This window comes from Chiloscyllium plagiosum, unplaced genomic scaffold (assembly GCF_037043375.1).
Source record: "Chiloscyllium plagiosum isolate Xiang-an unplaced genomic scaffold, Cpla_swu_hap1 HiC_scaffold_10, whole genome shotgun sequence".
In the NCBI taxonomy this organism is placed as follows: domain Eukaryota; kingdom Metazoa; phylum Chordata; class Chondrichthyes; order Orectolobiformes; family Hemiscylliidae; genus Chiloscyllium; species Chiloscyllium plagiosum.
Genome location: NW_028270148.1, coordinates 109,559,991 through 109,581,675, shown reverse-complemented (window position 1 = coordinate 109,581,675; position 21,685 = coordinate 109,559,991). Strand labels below are relative to the sequence as shown.

General features: G+C 42.5%; 1 protein-coding gene across 13 annotated transcripts in view; it reads right to left on the bottom strand.

The window, feature by feature from the left end:
• The window catches only part of plcb4a (phospholipase C, beta 4a), a 546,496-nt gene that overhangs the window by 130,583 nt on the left and 394,228 nt on the right, over positions 1–21,685 (bottom strand). For all 13 annotated transcript variants that reach the window (XM_043696592.2, XM_043696591.2, XM_043696594.2 and 10 more), the window contains 3 exons: positions 17,029–17,113; positions 8,443–8,567; positions 5,568–5,619 (listed from right to left, as the gene is read on the bottom strand). In XM_043696592.2, coding sequence (XP_043552527.2) covers positions 5,568–5,619; positions 8,443–8,567; positions 17,029–17,113 — 262 coding nt within the window. The remainder of the gene's footprint in view (positions 1–5,567; positions 5,620–8,442; positions 8,568–17,028; positions 17,114–21,685) is intronic.

The following is a 21,685-nucleotide window of genomic DNA, read 5'->3' as shown; positions in this document are numbered from 1 at the left end:
TGCTCTGACATTAAATGATCGTTGCCTCCAGGCAATTAGTTTGTGCATCCCTGTTGAAATTTAATTTAGATGTTGCCAGCCTTGTTGTCCTTTTGGCTTTATCCCTTAATAGCTCGCTAGCTTTCACTCAACAGCAGCACTTTCATTCTCTATTGTACCAAGATGCACCCATTACGCCAGCTTCCCTTGAAGGCAGCAAATAAGTCTGCATTTATAGTGGGTGGACAGCCAGCATTGCTGGAGCTGGGAGAGGGCACTTCTGCCAGTCCATCTCGATTTCGTCATAAGTGCTTGGATTTTGCAGTCAGCAGCAAAAGAGGCAGCAATTACCTCTGACCTTGAAGAAAGCCACCCACACAGATCGAGTCATCTCCCTGATGTAGCTTTCACCATTCCCAACACTGGTCTGATTCTGAGGCCAAGTTGAGGGGATCTCCAGTCAATTGCATTGAGAATGCATTATCATCCACTAACTATAGGTTTTACAGAGGATTAAATAAAGTTTGGGTCATAAGATAGTAGTTAAAATAGCATAAACCTGTTCAAGAAAAAAAACTTATACTAAAATCTTCTGGAATGTTTGATAATCCATAAATTAGCCTTCCAGGCCCAAAGGGTTATCAGTAACTATGATTAGTGAGTCATTAAACGTTCAGTTGTACCTCATTCAACCGGACTTAATTTCTTGGGTTGGACCCACTTCCTGCAATTTCATCCTCAACCCTTCCGCTCTGTCCCAGAACAATGATGGGGTTTTCCTTGTCCTCAATTTCCACCCAACATTCGCAGGACCATTCTCTGCCATTTTCCTCATCCCCAGTGTCAAGCCATCACCGATCATGTCTTGCCCTCTGCTCCCCTGTGAGCATTCTGAAAGAGGCCACTCCCTCCGTGATGCACTGGTCCATTCCTCCAACACCTTTAACACCACATCCACCCCACATCTCCCGTTCAAAACTGCAACTTCCCACGTGATTGCTGAAGGGATAACACTTGCTTTTTTTACCTCCTCTGTCCTCAGCCAACCTCTGTCCTCAGCCAAACTCTCCTTCCAGGTGAAGTAAAAATGCACTCTGTACTTCTTTTAATCTGGTCTACTGTATCCCTGCTCACAACGGGAGACCAAATGCAGGCCGAGTGACTGCTTTGCCAATCTGGAAGCAGAACTCTGACCTTTCTGTCACTTGCCACTTCAGAAACAAAAACCATCTTGCTCTCAGGCTCACATTTCTGTCCTCAGCCTGTAGCAGTGCTCCAGTGAAGCTCAATGAAAGCTGCAGAAAGGCACATCATTTTCCATTCGGGCACTTCACAGCCTCGGCACTCAACACTTAGTTCAATAACAACAGGCCGTGAACTTTGCTTGCCATTTTGATATTGTTCTCCCATGCCCCAATTGTCTGTATCCTGTTTTTCACGATTCGCTTTCCAACAGTGCTCATCTTCGTTCTGCCATTGGCACCAATTCAACATCTCAGCCTCGTATTCTCTACAATGAGGACCACCCCTTTGAACAAAAGGCAATGATACCTTTGATCTCAGGTCTCTGTTAGCTTTTCCCTGACCTTTGCCACCTTTCATGGAGGGTTTGATAAACAGGAGGCTGAGTATATTTTCTTGTGCTATTGTTTCAAGCTTACCCCATTAACTATGCACCACACTCTTATGCTGCCTCCCGATACCCCCCTCCCCCCCCAACACACACACACACACACACACTTAGCATAGGCAGAAGCACTTCCCACTGCCAGATCTCCCAGAACCCCTGGCACGACCTGTGAAACACCAGCCGACCGAGTAGTGGCAGTCTGATATAAGTGGGACAGCAATCACAGACTAACACTTTTCAAAGGGGGCATGGCTGACATTTCATTGCACATACATCTGTAAATTCATACATTTATCCCAACATCTACCAAACCAGAAAGCAGACCTGCCCAAACCCCATCGTTCAACCCAGCCTAAGCCACTGCTGCTTTTCCCCCATTGCCCACTGTATCCCAACATCTTTTCATTGTTCAGTACGGGACCATCACATACAGAAGGGTCTTCAAATACTTCAACACAGCCATTTTTATTCAGCAATAGCAAAAGCTAAGGGACAATAAACATAAATAAGCCATGATTGACTCTTGGGAATAAAATCCTTGCTTGTTGTGCACCAACAATTTCACAGTCAACGGGTGACTCTCATGGACTGCGATTGGAAATCAGTTAATTCCTACCTGGCTTGCAGAGCTCCATGCTGCTGCACTCTATCACGCTGAAGGTGACGTTTTGTCTGCCCTCAATGCCTTCCTCCTCCTTGGAAGATTACTCCTGCTCCCCTAGCTCACCAGCCTCCGCCATCTCCCATCTTTGCCTGCTCTGTTTCAACAGAGGACGTTGTGCCAGGATTATGTGGGATAGTGTCCTGGCTGTTCTACTGGGCCTGACCCAGACTGATCCACTTCCACCTTCAGCAGGATTATCATCTGCTAAATAAATGGTCTACCTTGTGTCTATACTCAGCCTCCATTATGGGTGTATTGGCCTCAGTCACAGATGGTGGTTCTTGTCCCCCAGTAACTAGTGGCAGCTGGATCCTCAAAGTCAGCAGGAACATAAGAATTCTCAAGGATATAGGCGTCATAATGTCTCCCTGACACAGATCTGTAAGATGTAGTACTGATGATCACCGATGACCTACACATTGATAGAGTGGAACCAGATGAACTGAGCTGTGTTATGATAAAGCCCTCTGAACATGATGTGTGCACAGTCTATCAAGCCTACAATTGGGGCTGCAGCACTGACTTCACTACGGGGAAACAAGTCAAAGCAGTGCACTTTGGCATTGGTAACAGCCTTGGTACATTTGATCACCAACTGAGAGATCGCACAGTGATCCTTAGTAGCTTAGACCCTATGATGTTGGAGCAGAATTAGGTCATTCAGCCCATCAAGTCTGCTCCACCATTCGATAATGGCCGATATGTTCCTCAACTCCATTCTTCTGCCTTCTCATCATAACCCTTGATTTCTTTTCTAATCAAGAACCTATCTATCTGTGCTGGGTCCACTACTTTTCATCATTTATATAAATGATTTGGATGTGAGCATAAGAGGTATAGTTAGTAAGTTTGCAGATGACACCAAAATTGGAGGTGTAGTGGACAGCAAAGAAGGTTACCTCAGATTACAACGGATCTTGATCAGATGGGCCAATGGGTTGAGAAGTGGCAGATGGAGTTTAATAACTCGAGTTGCTGCATTTTGGGAAAGCAAATCTTAGCAGGACTTATACACTTAATGGTAAGGTCCGAGGGAGTGTTGCTGAACAAAGAGACCTTGGAGTGCAGGTTCATAGCTCCTTGAAAGTGGAGTCGCAGGTAGATAGGATAGTGAAGAAGGCGTTTGGTATGCTTTCCTTTATTGGTCAGAGTATTGAGTACAGGATATGAGAGGTCATGTTGCGGCTGTACAGGACATTGGTTAGGCCACTGTTGGAATACTGCGTGCAATTCTGGTCTCCTTCCTATCGGAAAGATGTTGTAAAACTTGAAAGGGTTCAGTAAAGATTTATAAGGATGTTGCCAGGATTGGAGGATTTGAGCTATGGGGAGAGGTTGAACAGGCTGTGGCTGTTTTACCTGAGTGTCAGAGGCTGAGGGGTGAACTTATAGAGGTTTATAAAATCATGAGGGGGCATGGATAGGATAAGTAGACAAAATCTCTTCCTTGGGGTGAGGGAGTCCAGAACTAGAGGGCATACGTTTAGGGTGAGAGGGCAAAGATATAAAATAGTCTTAAGGGGCAACCTTTTCACACAGAGGGTGGTACGTGAATGGAATGATTGCCAGAGGAAGTGGTGGAGGCTAGTACAATTGCAACATTTAAAAGGCATCTGATTGGGTATATGAATAGGAAGGGTTTGGAGGGATATGGGTCAGGTGCTGGCAGGTGGGACTAGATTGAGTCGGGATCTCTGGTTGGCATGGACAAGTTGGACCGAAGGGTCTGTTTCCGTGCTGTACATCTCTATGACTCTATAACTTTATCTCTGTCTTAAATATACACAATGACTTGGCCTCTACAACAATGAGATTAATCACTCTCCAGCTGAAGAAATTTCTCCTCATCTCAGTTCTAAAGGTGAGGTGAGAGCGACAGCCCTTAACATCAAGGCTGCATTTAACTGAGTGTGGCAATAAGGAGCCTTACACAAATTGGAATAATTTAGTACTGAGGGCAAACTCTCCACTGGTTGGAGTCATTCCAGACATAAAGGAAGTTGGTTATGGTTGTTGGAGGAGAGTCATTTCGGCTCCAGGACATCTCAGCAGGAGCCTCTCAGGGGTAGTGTCCTAATCCCAACTATCTTCAACTACTTCATCAATCCCTCCATTATAAGGTCTGAAGTGGGGATGTTTGCCAATGATTGCACGATGTTCAGCACTTTTGAAGCTCCTCAGATACTGAAGCAGTTCATGTTCAAATGCAAAAATATCTGGACAATATCCAGATTTGGACTGACAAGTACCAAGTAATATTCATGCCACACAAATGCCAACAATGACCATCTCCAATATGAGACAAATGAACCCCACAACTCCCCCCCCTCCCCCCCCCCCAACCACCCCTCACCAGACATTCAATGGTGTTATCATCACTGAATCTCCCCATAATCAACATCCTGGGGGTTATCATTAACCAGAAACTTAACTGGACTCACCACATAAACAGAGTGGCCATAAGACCAGGTCAGAGGCTAGGAACACTGCAGCAAGTAACTACCTCCTCACTCCCAGAGACTGTCCACCATCTTCAAGGCCTAAGTCAGGAATGTGACTTGCCTTGGATGGGTGCAGCCCCAACAACACTCAAGAAGCTCGACACCATCCAGGACTAAGCAGCCCGCTTGATTAGCACCATATCCATAGGCATCCATTCACTCCACTACCAATGCTCAGTAGCAGCAGTGTGTACTATCTACAAGATGCACTGCAGAAATTCACCAAAGATGCTTAGACAGCACCTTCCAAACCCATGACCACTTCCACTTGGAAGGACAAAGGCAGCAAATACACGATAACACCACCACCTGCAAGTTCCCCTCCAAGCCAGGCACCATCCTGACTTGGAAATATATCACTGTTCCTTTACTTTTACTGGGTCAAAATCCTGGAATTCTCTCCCTAGGGTCATTGTGGGTCAACCTACAGCACATGGACTTGGTCAAGAAGGCAGTTTCACTAGCATCGTCTCAATGGGAACCAAGCATGGGCAGTAAATGGTGCCGCAGCCAACAACACGCACATCCCATGAGTGAATAAAATAAAAGGACAAAATTTCTTTTCACTTAAATGGCCAACATCAGCACCTAAGTGACTGAATTTAGAAATCTAAAGAATATTTTAAGAATTTATGTACTTGAATAAAGTTTTAGTCACTTAATTACCCTTAATGAATTGTTTAAATGCAAGTATAGATAGTGTGCAAAATAATTTTCAGTGCCAGTACTTATATATATTTAAGTTCAGCTGAAACACTGCATTAGCCTTTTAACAGGAGAGATATTTACTTACCCACATGATCCATTGTACTCAAACTTTCCCTGGTTTAACTGCATGGCCAAATCTGTTATGCGACATAAAACATTACAGAATTAGGTCAGACAGGACAGGTATCAAAATGTAGATGCTCAACAAGAATTAGTGGGATTTTTAAAAAAAACTGTTACATTGATATTTTAATTCTTAACTCAATATTAACACTGTCATGAGCAAACATTTTTAAAATGTTTGCATGCTTCTAATTTAATGGTGGTCTTAATCAGTTTATTTAAAGGGATCAACTGTTTCCATTAAAATGACGGGGAAATATACAATGATGTGTGATATAGGGCACTTTTAAAACCCGGGACAATGGTTTGATTAGATTAGATTCCCTACAGTGTGGAAACAGGCCCTTCAGCCCAACAAGTCCATACCGACCCTCCAAAGAGCAACCAACCCAGACCCATCCCCCTCTGACAAATGCACCTAATACTATGGTAGTAATACTATACTATGGGCAATTTTTTTTTTAAGCATGGCCAATTTATCTGCCCTGTACATCTTTGGAATGCGGGAGGAAACCGGAGCACCCGGAGGAAACCCACACAGATGCGGGGGGAATGTGCAAACTCCATACGGATAGTCGCCCAAGGCTGGAATTGAACCTGGGACCCTGGTGCTGTGAGGCAGCAGTGCTCACCACTGAGCCACCGTGCTGCCCCAAAGCTGAAGTTGGTTCAAAGCCAACTTCAACTAAAAAGCTCAAGATTTTCCTCATAAGATGCTCTGAGGGAAAGTTATGAGGGGTATAGGCAGGGCAGCAACGTTTCCCCTTGGTGGAGGGATCATTGATGAGAGAGCACAGATTTAAGAATCCCTACAGTGTGGAAACAGGCCCTTCAGCACAACAAGTCCACACTGTTCCTCCGAAGAGTATCTCACCCAAGCCCATTCCCCATTACTCTACATTTATCCCTGACTAATGCATCCAATCTCTACATCCGTGGACACTATGGGCAATTTAGCACAGGCAATTCACCTGACGTGCACATCTTTGGAGTGTGGGAGGAAACTGGAGCACGTGGAGGAAAGTCACACAGACACAGGGAGAGTGTGCAAACTCCACACAGACAGTCACCTGAGGCTGTAATCGAACCCAGGTTCTTGGTGCTGTGAGAGCCAGGAGGTTTAGAGGGGATGTGAGGAAAAGAATTTTCAGCCAGAGGGAGATTGGAATCTCGGACTCACTGCCTGTAAGAGTGGTAGAGCCTGAAATCCTCGTAACATTGAAGAAATATTTTTATGGAATGCCAAGGCATACAAGGCTAGGTGCCAAGCGTGGGAGAATTGAATCTGAATAGTTAGGTGGTTGTTTTCAACCACATCAAACTCGATGTACAGTGAAAGCCTTTTTCCTTGGATAGTGATGGCTAACACAAGGGGGCATAGCTTCAAATTGAGGGGTGATAGATATAGGACAGACGTTAGAAGGAGTTTCTTTACTCAGAGAGTAGTAGGGGCGTGGAATGCACTGCCTGCAACAGTTATAGACTCGTCAACTTTATAGGCATTTAAATGGTCATTGGATAGGCATATGGACGAGAATGGAATAGTGTAGGTTAGATGGACTTCAGATTGGTTTCACAGGGCGGCGCAATATCGAGGGCCGAAGGGCCTGTACAGTGCTGCAATGTTCTATGTTCTAAGCTAGAATGGAATGAAAAAAAGGTCAAAACAGATCGCTTCTGCCCAAGATAAATTCACTTCCTCAACAACTTGGTCCGTCATGCATTCATTTGGAGTCATTCTGTACTGACCTCCACCAGAACTGGATAACTGAGGTCCAGGTGTCTGCAATGTAGGGCATGGAGGAATACCACTCCCACCCCCCAACCTCCCACGTGGTCATGACTTCATGGTGGACTCCAATTCCACTTAGTATAAAAAGCAATTGACAATCCATGACCACTGAGAGAGCATCACAGAAAATGCGGAAGTACCCTTCCTGTGATGTCCTTTACACTCACGCTTTGTTAGAATCAGTCCATATTTTGCCAGTTACATTGGTGGGGAGCACGGATTCTTGGCACTGTTGGTCAGGCAGCAGCAGAGATAGGGTCTCCTGGGCATCAGCAATGTTGGTGCTGTACCCGGAGCAGGGACTCCTTGAGGCCCAGAACACCTTGCAGAAGTCCTGGAGGTATGCTTAAGACCCCAATTTGAACAGAAGATGAACTATTCAGTAATTTCTTCTTATTCATTTTGTAACTCAAAATGGCATCGGTTTGTGGCGAGAAAACACTTTTCGCTAAATCTTTCTAGATATATGTGACAATAAAATCATTCATTATTGGAATTTGTGATTTATCCATAACATAACATAGGGGCAAACCATTCTAAAGCAAAAGTCATTCAGATATGAGGTTTATTGCTAAAATATAACTTGCTATACTTTAAATTAGGTTCAGTTCTCCCATAGGTACTTGGATATATTGGGATTTGCCCTGGCTTGGGTGAAAGATTCCAAGCCAGAAGTCACTGAAATGTCAAATGTGCAATGATAGCGGTGCACCAGAGTGATGCAACTGACCCTCTTTCATTTTTATAATTGTGCCCTATTGTCAGGCAAAACGGGAATTATAAATGAAGCTTGCCCACACATAGCTTTTAATCAAAATTCTGTTGGTAGTGGACAATACAGTGGAATTAGTCCTGTGACTTCCAATGTGCATAACAGAGGCTTCACTGAGCATTTTTCATGGCTTCTCGGTTACACAGGCAATTCTGTGCTGGGCCATATGTCTGCTGATGGAAATGCCACTGGCAAATGATTGAGCCTCATCCAAGGGCATCTGTTTGACAGCCCCTTCTTGATTTCTGCACAGCAAGTCCAAGCAGTCCCTACCTGGGGTCTGGAAGTTCAGTGAGACCATCTGGCAGCCAGCGTTCCAGAAGATTTGAGGCATGTAATTGCTGGAATCCACTCGGCCTCCCTTGGGGTAGATACGACTCATTTGTCGTTTGTTATAACTATGAAGCTCATTAAGGAAAATGAACCAAAAGCAGCTGCAGCAGCATGTACATACAAATTTACAATTCAACATTGTCATTATTCTTTATTTCCCTTACTTTGCAAATCCCATTCTGCAGAAGAAAGGAGAGTGATGATTCAATCATTACTTAAATGTCATGTTCAGAGGATCAAGGTGAAGATAATGAGTCTAACATTGTGTATGAATTATCTTTTGATTTTGGTTCAAAGCTTCTAACAGTTATACTCAGAAAGTGATGGTTTTGGCAAATATGTCAAGTGTATGTCATATAATTCTTCACTCAATAGTAACAAACCTGAAAAATGCAACTTTAAGCAAAAGAACTTTAAACAAATTAGATTTTCCCATTGCAACCTGGGTGAAAGCTAAAGTCAGGTTCTGGATTACACTTCCCATTGGAGAGAAAAATAATTTAAACATCATACTCTGTATGATGAAGTGCATTCCCAAATTCCTATATTCAGAAATGAATAAAAACTTTCAAACAAAATAAATTTTGAATATGCTAACTCTTTCTATAGATACTGTCTCACTGGCTGTCTCTCTCCCATTCCAGACTCTCTTCCACTCAATGACTCCTTCCCTTACTCTGTCATGTTGGACTCTTCTTATGAACTTCAAATTAGTCTCAGAATAAAGCGGTACCAATTTCAGGCTGTGATGAGAAAGAATTTCTTCTCTCAGAGGATTCTGAGTTTTTGGAACTCTTTGCTACGGAGAGCTGTGAGGGCAGAGTCCTTGTGTATATTTGTGGCTGAGATAGATTCTCGATCAGTTGGGGAATCAAGGGTTAGAACGAAAGTGCAGGTAAGTGGATGTGAGGAATGTGATCCTATTAAATGGCAGAGCAGGCTGGAGGGGCTGAATGGCGTAGTCCTGTTCCTATTTCCTATGGTCTTATAAACATTCACTATACAGGAAGGTGGCAGCAAGAGAGAATAAGTAAAGCAAGTGACAGAAGCAGTAGGCTAGGGACGGAAGCAGGGGGTTCAGGACTGTAGTGAGCAGGAGAAAGTCAGGGAGCTAAAGAGGCTATTCCAAAATGCAGCTGATTATAGACTCACAGGATCCCTGCAGTGCAGAAAGCGGTCATTTGACCCATTAAGTCTGCACCAAACCTCCAAAGAGTATCCTACTCAGACCTATCTCCCACTGCCATCTCCGTAACACCACGTGGGGTTTTTAACCATGCCTCACCCACTTAACTATGATGCTATTATATCTGTAACGCAGAAACAATTCAAAGCTGAATGAGACAATGTAAAACAATTGTATTACATCTGTCTTGAAAGATGCGGGGCTGGATTTTGCTGCTGAAGCAACAATGAGACTACAGCACACACAATTACTTGTGCCCACATATTAGCAACTTTCAGATATAGACACAGAGATGTAACACATAGTCTGATGTCTGTGACTCGCACCTCCTCATAAAGCAACAAGAAAGCAGCATCTTGATGACCAGCTCCTGACTAGAATGTATTGAATCTGATGAAATTCTTGGACTCTTGCTAAACAAAGACAAAAAAACTAAGTTGTCCGTGCAACGTAAATGCCCTTTTAATGGTGTGGTGTTAATTTTTAATTTATTCCCAGGACCTCTCTGGCACAGGAAATGATTTTGAACACGTGTGGAGTCTCATTCCTTCAGACTTTAATTGTTGTTGGAGATTTCTTTGCTTACTTTTTTATCGTTCATTCAATCTCAATCCAAACTTTCTTTTCCCTCCTTGATTTTGTTTATGGCACTTACATTTACAACTCTAACTAATTGGACAGCGAGCAGTGCATTATTGAATCTTCAATTGGATTGATTAATGTGATACACAGTTGTTTCCTGAACAAACCTCCGTGTAAAGTCATAGAGGTCTACAGCATGGAAGCAGGCCCTTCGGCCCAACTTTTCCATACCGCCCAGTTTTCACAATTAATCTAGTCCTATTTACCTGTGGTTGGTCCATATCCCTCCATCCCTATCCTATCCATATACCTGTCCAAATGTTTCTTAAATGACAAAATTGTACTCGCCCCCACCCACTAACTTTGGCAGCCCATTCCAGAAACTTACCACCCACTAAGTGAAAAAAATGCCTCTCTAGATGTTTCTGTATCTTCCCATTTCAACTTAAACCTATGCCCTCTAGATTTAGACTCCCCATACCATGGAGGAAAGCTGTTGGCTATAAACCTATCTATGCCTCTCACGATTTTATAAACCTCTATAAGGTCACCCCTCAGTTTCCTGTGCTCCGGGAAGGAAAGGCCCAGCCTATCCAGTCTCTCCTTAAAGTCTCCTTAAAGTGTAATGTCCATGGGTAAGTGCACATTGAAGCATTAGCTACTTTGGACTGTTCACTGTTTACAGAAAACAAAAGGCCCTTAATCACAGATTTATATAAACAGTGAAGAGAATCTAAGTTTTAATTTAATACCCTTCCATTATTCCACAAATTATCAATTAAACAAAATGAGAATGTCATTTATACATACATAATTACATATCTGCAAATTAAATTTTAGTTCTGCATTGCTATGTTTTATACGTTAGGTATCAATTTTGTCTTATCAACCAGAAACTAAATCTGAAAGAGGAGAAAAAGGATAAGCTCATGAATGTAAATTGACTGTGATTATTTTTCTGTGTTTAGGGCTTTTATTGCTACCAGCACATTTACATTCTCTTTCCTCTTGCTACAGCTCATCTTCTACGGTGATTGGAAATTACAGCATCAGTCCAATAGGCTACAGTTTTAAAAAAATCACTCATTATAAACAATACAAACTCATGCTTAATGTGAATATGAGATGTAAACAACATCTATATATTATTGACAAAAGTCTGCAAGGTACAAGTCAGGAGTGTGATGGAATACTCCCCACTTGCCTGGAGGAGGGAAGCTTCAAAAGAAGCTCAACACCATCCAGGACAAAACAGGCCACTAGATTGACACCATATCCACAAACATCCACTTCCTCCTCCAGTGATGTTCAGACTCAGCAATGTGTACTTACCTACAGGAAAACACTGTAGGCTCCTTCGATTAGCATCTTCCAAACCGACTACCTCTATACCCGGAAGGACAAGGAAAGTAATGCTTGGGGACACCACCAACTGCAATTTCTCCTCTGAGCTACACACTGCCCTCACCTGGACCTATATTTCTGTTCCTTCAATGACGCTGGATCAAAATCCTGGAACTCACTCTCTAACAGCGCTATGGGTCTACCTTCACTACGTGGACTAGTTCAAGGTACTCAGGGGTGGGAAATAAATGCTGGCCCGGCCATAATTTCTTTTGAAAACTTTCAGGACCATCTGAAGCAATTTACAACCAATTAAATATTTTTTTCATTTTGCAGTCATTGCACTAAGGTAGAAATATGGCAGTCAATTTGAGCATGGCAAGAGTCTATGAACTTGGCAATGAAATTATGACCAGATAATTTGTTTCGTCCTGTCGATTGAGGGATTGTTATTGGCCAGAACACCAAGGTTAACTCCTCCTTCCTCAAACTAGTACCTTCGGGTCTTTTATATCCGCCTATGAGGGTAGATAGGAACCTCTGTTTAACTTCTCTCAGTTAATCTGTGGAGTTTTTTTTAACCGTGGAGGGCTGTTAAGGCCGGGTCATTATTGCCTGTCCCCAGTTGCCCCTTGAGAGGATGGTGGTGAGCTGCATTCTTAAGCTGCTGCAGTCCACCTGTTCTGGGCTGAACCACAATGCCATAAGGGAGGAAATTCCAGAATTTTGACCCGGAGACAGTGAAGGAACGGGGATATATTTCCAAGTCAGGATGGTGGGTGGTATGGAAGAGAACTTGAAGGTGGTGGCGTTCCCATGTATCTGCTGCCCTTGTCCTTCCAGATGGGAGTGGTTGTGGGTTTGGGAGCTGCTGTCTGAGGATCTTTGGTGAATTTCTTAAACTATCTTCTAAACTGCAGGGCTATTCATATTGCACAATAGTGGTCTTTTTGGCTGTTACACAGCTTCTGATGTAAAACTCAGGAAATCCTTGCTTTTCTTGCAAAGGGATTCAAATTCAGACGTGGTGGTTTGGCTCTTTGGTTGCACAGTCCTTTGGTTAGACCACATCTGTAATAACTCATTCATTTTTGTCGACTGAACCTCATGGAAATCTTATTGACCTTAAAGGACAGCATAGAGGACAGATTTGACAGAATGACACCACAGGTTATAATGAGGATAAGTTGCAGAATTGACCCTCTTGATTTGAGAGGGTTTATTGGTTCTCGGAAGAAATTTTTTTTCAGGGCCCATTATGTCACTTAGGAGTGTAGCATTAGCAAAGGAGATTCAGTGTAAAGTCATGCAACATGACTTCCCAGTTCCTATAGGCAAAAGTGGGTACTGCAGATGCTGGAAATCAGAGTCTAGATTAGAGTGGTGCTGGAAAAGCACAGGCGGTCAGGCAGCATCCGAGGAGCAGGAGAATCGACATTACGGGCAAAAGCCCTTCATCAGGAAACTCAAAGGAATGTGCAATGATGGCAAGTGTGCCCAATGCCTTTTAAACCACCCTGTCACATGTAGACGGTGATTAATAAAGTGTTTAGCATGCTTGTCTTCACTGCCCAGTCCTTATGAGTATAGGCGCTGGGAAGTTATGTTGAGGTTGTGCAGGGCTTTGGTGAGGCATCTTCGAGGAAACTGTGTTCAGTTCTGGTCACCCAGTTATAGGAAGGATATTATTAAGTTGGAGAGAATTGGGAAGAGATTTACCAGGATGTTGCCGGGTATGGAAGGTTTGAGTTATAAAGAAAGGCTGGACAGGCTGGGACTTTTTTCACTGGACTGTAGGAGCTTGACAGGCAACCTGATAGAAGTATATAAAATAATGAAGGGTACAGATAGAGTTAATGGTAGTTGTCTTTTCCCTAGGATGGGGCATTTCAAGACTAGGGGGCACATTTTTAAGGTGAGAGGAGAGAGATTTTAAAAATACATGAGGGACATATGTTTTACACAGAGGCAGGTTTGCATGCGGAATGAATTTCCTGAGGAAGTGGTGGATGTTAGTACAATTACAACATTTAAAAGACATTTGGATAAGAACATGAATAGAAAAAGTTTGGAGGGATATGTGCCAGGAGCAGGCAGGTGGAACCAGTTTAGTTTGGGATTATGGTCAGCATGGACTGGTTGGACTGAAGGGTGTGTTTCCGTGCTATATGACTGTATGTCGATGCTTGGACTTGCGAGTTCTGATGGTCTCACATATATACTTTAAGATAATTTATTAGAGTTTGGATTTTGAACTAGTGGCAAGTGGGTTTTGATCTGTGTGTACGAGGGCGTCTAAGTATAAAATTAACAGTATTTCACGAGGCATGAATTTATTTCTGAAGCCTGAGAGAGGGACTTCCTGGAGAGATAATGGGAATGCATTTGCATTGGGAGAGTCTTATGAGCGGACAAAGTAAACACTGCGGAACATCAGTCTGCTTTTTATTTAGAAGATTAAAAATTTCTTTTGCTTTATGGAGATGAACCCATGCCTGGGAAAACTTTAGTTTGCCAGTTCACAGAACTCCTGGTTGAAGTTAGATGTATGAAAAAAAATTCTCCTAGCAAACGGAGTTAGTTCAGAAAAGTTATGAAATAGATTACCTCAGTTTATGGATTTTAGTTTGAAACTTCATATTTAAAAGTGTTTGGTTATAGTCTGAAAAATCTTAATCAAAGGTGAGAAAGTCTAAGTTTGATTGTGTGATGATGAGGCTGTAAAATTCTCAAGATTGGGGACTGAGGGCAACAGGTGAGTTAAACCAATAGATGGGCGAGAGAAGCAAATCCACACTTTGGATTACGCCAGTGAATCTTTTGTGGACTGCATCCAATGCCAGCATATCTTTCCTTAGATAAGGGGACCAAAACTTTTCACAATATAATAAGTGTGGTCTCGCTGGTGCTGTGTACTAAATATAAGCATTTAGTAAACCTGCCTCAGTACTTTTTCCAGATCCAAAACAGTCTGTGTTCTTTTCCAATCCACAACATACTAGTTTTGGAAATTGTCAAATACACTTTAGGAATCCTTCCTTGTGGCTATCTCTCCCAATATGATATCCCCAATCTGCATGAAGATTGAAGTCACGCATGATTAATACAATGCTTTCCTGACATGGCATTAATGCCTTCTGACTTATTTGCTGTCCTACAGTATAGTGACTGTAAGAGGGCCAATAGACTGCTATCACTAGTGTCTTCTTTCCCTTAATATTTATTATCTTTAGCCATATGTAATCTACATCTTCTGATTCAAAATAATTTCTTGCAGTGGATGTAGGTTTTACTCGCTGAGCTGGAAGGTTCATTTCCAGACGTTTCATCACTAAACTAGGTAACATTTTCAGTGGGCCTCCAGGCGAAGCACTGCTCATAATTCCTGCTTTCTATTTATATATTTGGGTTTCTTCGGGTTGGTGATGTCATTTGCTGTGGTGACGCCAATTCCTATGGTGATGTCATTTCCTGTTCTTTTTCTCAGGGGCTGGTAGATGGGGTCTGGGTTGATAGAGTTCCGATTGGAATGCCATACTTCTAGGAATTCTCGTGCGTGTCCGGGACAACACATCCATCCTGAGACAAGCCAAACAGAGACATGCACGAGAATTCCGAGAAGCATGGCATTCCAATCAGAGCTCTATCAAGAAACACATCGAGTCAGACCCCATCTACCACCCCCTGAGAAAAAGAACAAGAAATGACATCACCATAGGAATTGGCATCACCACAGGAAATTACACAACCCAAAGAAACCAAAACGTATAAATAGAAAGCAGGAATTATCAGCAGTGCTTCGCCCAGAGGCCCACTGAAGATGTACAGTGATGAAACATACGGGAAAGAACCTTCCAGCTCAGCGAGCAAACCTACATCCAGAACCTCAACCTGAGCTACAAATCTTCTCAAAACTTGCTATTTCTTGCTTATTTATTCAATCTCATGTTAATAAAGATGCCCCAACACCCTCTCCAAACTGCTTTTACTCCCATTATTTTGTTCTAAATTTGACATGCATTTAAGAGCCATTAACTTTGCCATCTTACCATTTTTTCCAACCTATACTTTAAAAAAAAGTTTGCACACTGCTCCTTCCTTTCCCACTTTGGGTAACGTCACCCTGCAATGCTTGTCATGTCCTTTTGCTTTGTAACCCTATGTTCTCCCATTCTGAACTCTCCAACCATCCTGCCCCATTTAATTTAAAGTCCTCTCTACACACTCATTCTATTTGCCAGGACACTAGTCCCAGCATGGTTGAGGTGAAGCCAGACCCATCAGTGACCTATGATCTGAAACCCTGGCCTCTTTGAGCCAGAGTGCTCAGATATACAGGATTTTCTTTAGATACAGAGCTGAAGACAGACTTGCTGATTGTTTATCAAACTATGGCAAAGGGCCATGAATTTTAATGATGGGAGGGACACGATTTAATTTGATTTGATTTGTTGTAGTCACATGTAACTACATACAGTAAAAAGCTTTGTTTTGTGAGCAGTATAGGCAGATCAATCAGTTTAGCTCAGTTGGTTGGATTGTTGGTTTGCAGAGCAGTGTCATACCAACAGTGTGGGTTCAATTCCCAAGACCGGTTTGAGGTTCCCATGAAGGACTCTCCTTCTCAACTTCTCCCCTCACCTGAGGTCTGGTGGCCTCAGGTTAAATCACCACCAGTCACTTCTCTCTCTGATGGGACTATGGTGACAACAGGCCGATCATAGCAAACAAAGACATTCAGGTCATAGGGTGCTGTGACAGAGTGAGGCATACAAGGTGGCAGATCCTGAGTTTTACTGAGCCAGAGTAATGATCAAACCACATGCTCTTGGTGTTAATCTGATCCAGAGACTGAATGCAAATTCAGTCGAGTTAATTGACCCTAACATGGGCATCTAATGGTGACTGTGACAATACCTCTGGCTGGTTAATGTTTTACTTGTACATTTCAAACTCTTTAAGATTCACAACTTTTCAATACCATAAAAAGTGCTGAGTCCCAGAAGATGGGAACGCAACTTGATTCAGGGGCTCTCTTAATGAATCATTTATGTTATCCAGCAGGTAGACAGTATGACCAATTTATAACATCTTCGTTTGTACCCTGTCAAGTGAAAAAAAAATCACAGTACGGGGAATTGTAAGAACGTCACCACAGCTGACCTCTCCTAATGCTAATACCTTGCTCCATTGAACCAACACTTTCATCTGCAGCATATTTTATGTTGCAATGTCAATAAAGTTGATTCTCATCCTTTAGATACTATTAAATCAGCTTCGGCAATCGCTGCAGTCACTGCAAGACGGACCAGCACAGTCAGCTCAGTATTCAGTGTTCATCGCTGAGACACTCCAGTAGTTTGGCAGCATTTGTTCAGAATGTACTGCCTCATTCAAATCACCACAAAGGATACTTGACAAACTCTATTGCGTGGGTTTTCAGGTATCCGAGTCCAACTGATTCATTGAACGAGGACATGTTATAGTGAATATTCCGCTCTGCAGAAACATGAATTCACAAAAGCTAGGTTAGGAAGCAGATATGCCTAAAGTAAGGCAGACAGGCATGATTCTTGCCTCAATCGTGTTGGTGCTGATGCTAATGCCGAGGGTAATGCATTTTTTGTATGTTTCCTCTGAAGTTTCGACACTCAATACCTGCAGTGAATCACTGCGTAAGAATTCTCTCTGATGGTTACAGCAGCACTAGTATATTGGCTGTCCTCAATACTGAGTGCTTTGACAAAGCATTGTAACACAATTGTTCATGTAACACACACTATTTTGCTTAAAAGTGAACCACCGAAAGCAATTAGTCACAGGCATTGTTGTTCCATTGCAGGTGATAAATATTTCTGCAACAATGCATATTTAGAAAACATTTATCTATGACCTATGTTGCTGTAAAAATGAGTGATTACATGGCAGCAAGTGTAACAGCCATTTGTTCACATAGCACAGAAAACAGTAACGGCAAGGGCACTTGTACCGCAGTGGCAGTGTCCTTACCTCCCAAATAGGAGGCCTGGTTCAAGTCCCACTTGCTCCAGAGGTGTGTCATAACATTCCTGAACAGGTTGATTAAAATATCTACAGTAGCTGCAGTCTGCTAGGCAGGAAAATGCTGCAGGGGGTGAACTGTGAAAAGTTTAAAGGAAATCTAGACAATGAAACGGGTTTTATTGCTGCTATTGGACAACAGATGTGTTTTTGATACTGCGTGTTATCTTGTCTGTTTTTATTTACCAGATGCATGTTTGGGAATTAACTGAAAAATGAAAATCATAGCGGCATTCTATGAAATGAAGGAAAAAACGTATTCCTTAAAAAGCAGGGGAGAAGGAAGAGTTAAAAATACTGGAATAAATTAAAGGACTAATGCCGAAATGTATGCATAATGTGACATGGAGAAAGGAAACTGACACCATTGTTGCCATCAAGTGGTGAGCAGACTTGAGTTACATTTAATATGAATGAGACAATTATAATGTTTAAAATACAGGGCGACCCCTGTATTCATGGGTCCGATTTCCGCAGTTTATGGTGACCTGAACATATTATAGGGAAAGTTCCAGAACCAGGGACCCCAGGGGGCTGGGAAGGCAGGTTTTCCCTTGAAATGAATGGGTGCGCACCTATCCGCGTGTGGCCTTCAAATGTATTCCCCTTGGGTACGGGGGGACTACTGTATACGACATTGGATACCCACGATTATAAGCCTTCTTTATTATGAAGCATTCTTGGTCACTTTTAAGCATGGAGTGTGAATTGTTTTCCACCGCAACATTGCACATTGCATTATTTCCCTTATTGTGTCTTGTCTTCTCCATTTAGTGCATCACATCTTCCCAAATTTGATTCCTCGTCCCCAAAAGACATGACCTCCTACAGTGCCCTCAGTACTGCAGGAGAATGGGGTTTGATTTTTGCACTCTGCACTATAGGAAGGATAGGATCGTGCTTATACAATTAATTGGGTACTCGTAGAATTATAGTCATACAGCACAGAAACAGACCCTTCAATGTAACCAGTCCATGCCAAACATAATCCCACACTAGACAACAGAGGGACCTAGGGTTCGGGTGCATAATTCTTTGAGGTTTGCAGCACATATAGGCAGAGTGGTTAAGAAGGTGTTTGACGTGCTTGCCTTCATTGCTCAGTTCCATTGAGTATAGGAGCTGGGACGTCATGTTGAGGTTGTACAGGATATTGTACAGGCCTCTTCTGGAATACTGTGTCCAGTTCTGGTTGCCCTGCTTTAGGAAGGATATGATTAAGCTGGAGAGGGCTCTGAAGAGATTTACCAGGATGTTGTGGGTATGGAAGGTTTGAGTTATAACAAAAAGTGGTGGATGTGGGTACAATTCCAAACTTTAAAAGACATTTGGATAGGTACCTGAATAGGAAAGGTTTGGAGGGATATGGAGCAGGCAGGTGGGTCTGGTTTAGTTTGGACTGGTTGGACCTAAGGGTCCGTTTCCGTGCTGTATGACTTAATGTGATTGTATGGGAGGGGATGCAGAGGAGATTGACCAGGATGTAGCCTGTAATGGAGCACTCTAGCAATGAAGAGAGGCTGGATAAGTTTGGGTTGTTTTCTTTGGAGCAAAGAAAGCTGAGGGGGAACCCAATAGAGGTGTATAAGCTTATGAGGGGCATGGACAGGGTGGATAAAAAGCAGCTTGTTTCCCTTAGTCAAAAGATCAATAATGAGGAGGCACAATTTGAAGGTGAAAATCATGTGGTTTAGAGAAGAAATATGTTTTCACTCAGAGGGTAATAAGGGAGGTGGAATACACTGCCTGGAGGGTAGTTGAGGCGGGTAACCTCACAACCTTTTGAAAAATACTTGGATGAGCACTTGAAATGCCATAACATTCAAGGCTATGGGGCTCGTGTTGGAAAGTGGGACTTGTGTAGATTTGGTTTGGTTTTGGCGGCACAGACTTGATGGGTCAAATGGCCTTTTCTCTACTGTTCTGATTCCACATTTATATTCATAACCTTCTTTTCAGTATCAGCCAGGGCTAACTGGTAGCACTCTTAACCGTAGGTTCAAGTCCCAATCTCATGCTTGGGTACTAAAGTCAAAGTTGATTCTCCACTGCAGTACTAAAGGTGCACTGCGCTGTCAGAGAGGGTGTCTTTTGCGGGGCAAGTGTTCAAATTTGTGAAGATGTGATAATTAAATAGGGAATATCGTGAATGATTATGATTTAGTAGCCATTACGGAGACATGGTTACAGGATGGTCACTTAGTCAAAAGTGGTTACAGGATGGTCACGACTGGGAGTTAAAATTCCAAGGGTATCAGACTATTTGGAAGAACAGACAGGAAGATAAGGGTGGTGGTGTAGCTCTGATATTCAAGGATGACATCAGGGCAGTGCTGAGAGATGATGTAGGTTCTTTGAATAAGGTTGAATCCATTTGGGTGGCAATTGGAAATTCTAAGAAGAAAAAGTCACTGATAGGTGTAGTCTACAGGCTACCAAATAATAACATCACATTGGGGTGGGCAATAAACAAAGAAATAACTAATGCCTGTAAAAATTATCATGGAGGATTTTGATTTACATGTTGATTGGTCGAACCAGCTCGGTCAGGGTAGCCTTGAGAACGAGTTTGTTGAGTGTATCCGTGATTGTTTTTTGAACAGTATGTAATGGAAGCAACGACAGAGCAAGCTATCCTAGATCTGATCCTGTGCAATGAGAAAGGAATAATCAACAACCTCAGAGTTAGGGATCCTCTTGGAAGGAGTGGCATAAGGCATAAGAGGTACAGTTAGTAAGTTTGCAGATGACACCAAAATTGGAGGTGTTGTGGACACCAACGAGGGTTACCTCAGATTACAACAGGATCTGGACCAGATGGGCCAATGGGCTGAGAAGTGGCGGATGGAGTTTAATTCAGATAAATAGGAGGTGCTGCATTTTGGGAAAGCAATTACAGACTGGAAACAAAGATTTTATGGTAGGATAGTTGATGAGCAGTGGAGGACTTTCAAAGCAATTTTTCTAAGTGCTCAGCAAAAGTATATTCCAGTGAAAAGGAAGGACTGTAAGAAAAGGGGTAATCTGCCATGAGTGTTTGAGGAAACAATGGAGGCTATCAAATTGAAAGAGAAGACATATAAAATGGCCGAAAACAGCACGGAAGTAGAAGATTGGGAAAACTTTAAAGGCTAACAGAAAGCCACAAAAAGAGCTATAAAGAAAATTAAGATAGAATATGAGAAGCAGAACTAGCACAGTATATAAAAAAAGATAGCAAAAAGTTTCCATAAATAATATAAAACAAAAAAGCGTGGGAAAAGTAAACGTTGTTCATTTAGAGGATGAGAAGGGGCAGTTAATTATGGAATATGATGAAATGGCCAAGGCATTGAACAGGTATTTTGTACCAGTCTTCACAGTGGAGGACACTAATAACATGCCAGTAAGTAACAGAGCTGAAGGTAAGTGATGACCTGAAAACAATCAGTATTACGGAAGAGGTAGTATTGGGCAAGCTAATGGAGCTAAGGATAAACAAGTCTCCTGGCAATGATGGAATGAATCTCAGGGTACTAAATGAGATGGTGGGAGAAACAGCAAGTGCACTGGTGGTAATTTTTCAAAATTTGCTGGACTCTGGGCAATGCCAACAGCTTGGAAAACAGCAAATGTGACGCCACTGTTTAAAAAGGGAGGTAGACAAAAGATGGGGAATTATAGACTGATTAGCTTAACCTCTGTAGTGAGGAAGATGCTTGGGTCTATTGTCAGAGAAGAAACAGCAAGGCATCTTGATAGAAATTGTCCTGTTGGACAGATGCAGCATGGGTTCATGACAAGCAGGTCATGCTTAACAAACCTTTTGGAATTCTATGAAGACGTTACGAGCAAGGTGGACATTGGGGATGCAGTAAATGTGGTGTACCTAGATTTCCAAAAGGCCTTTGATAAGGTGCCGCACAAGAGGCTGCTGCATAAGATAAAGATGCATGGTGTTAGGGGTAAAGTATTAGCATGGATAGAGGATTGGTTGACTAACAGGAAGCAAAGAGTGGGGATAAATAATTG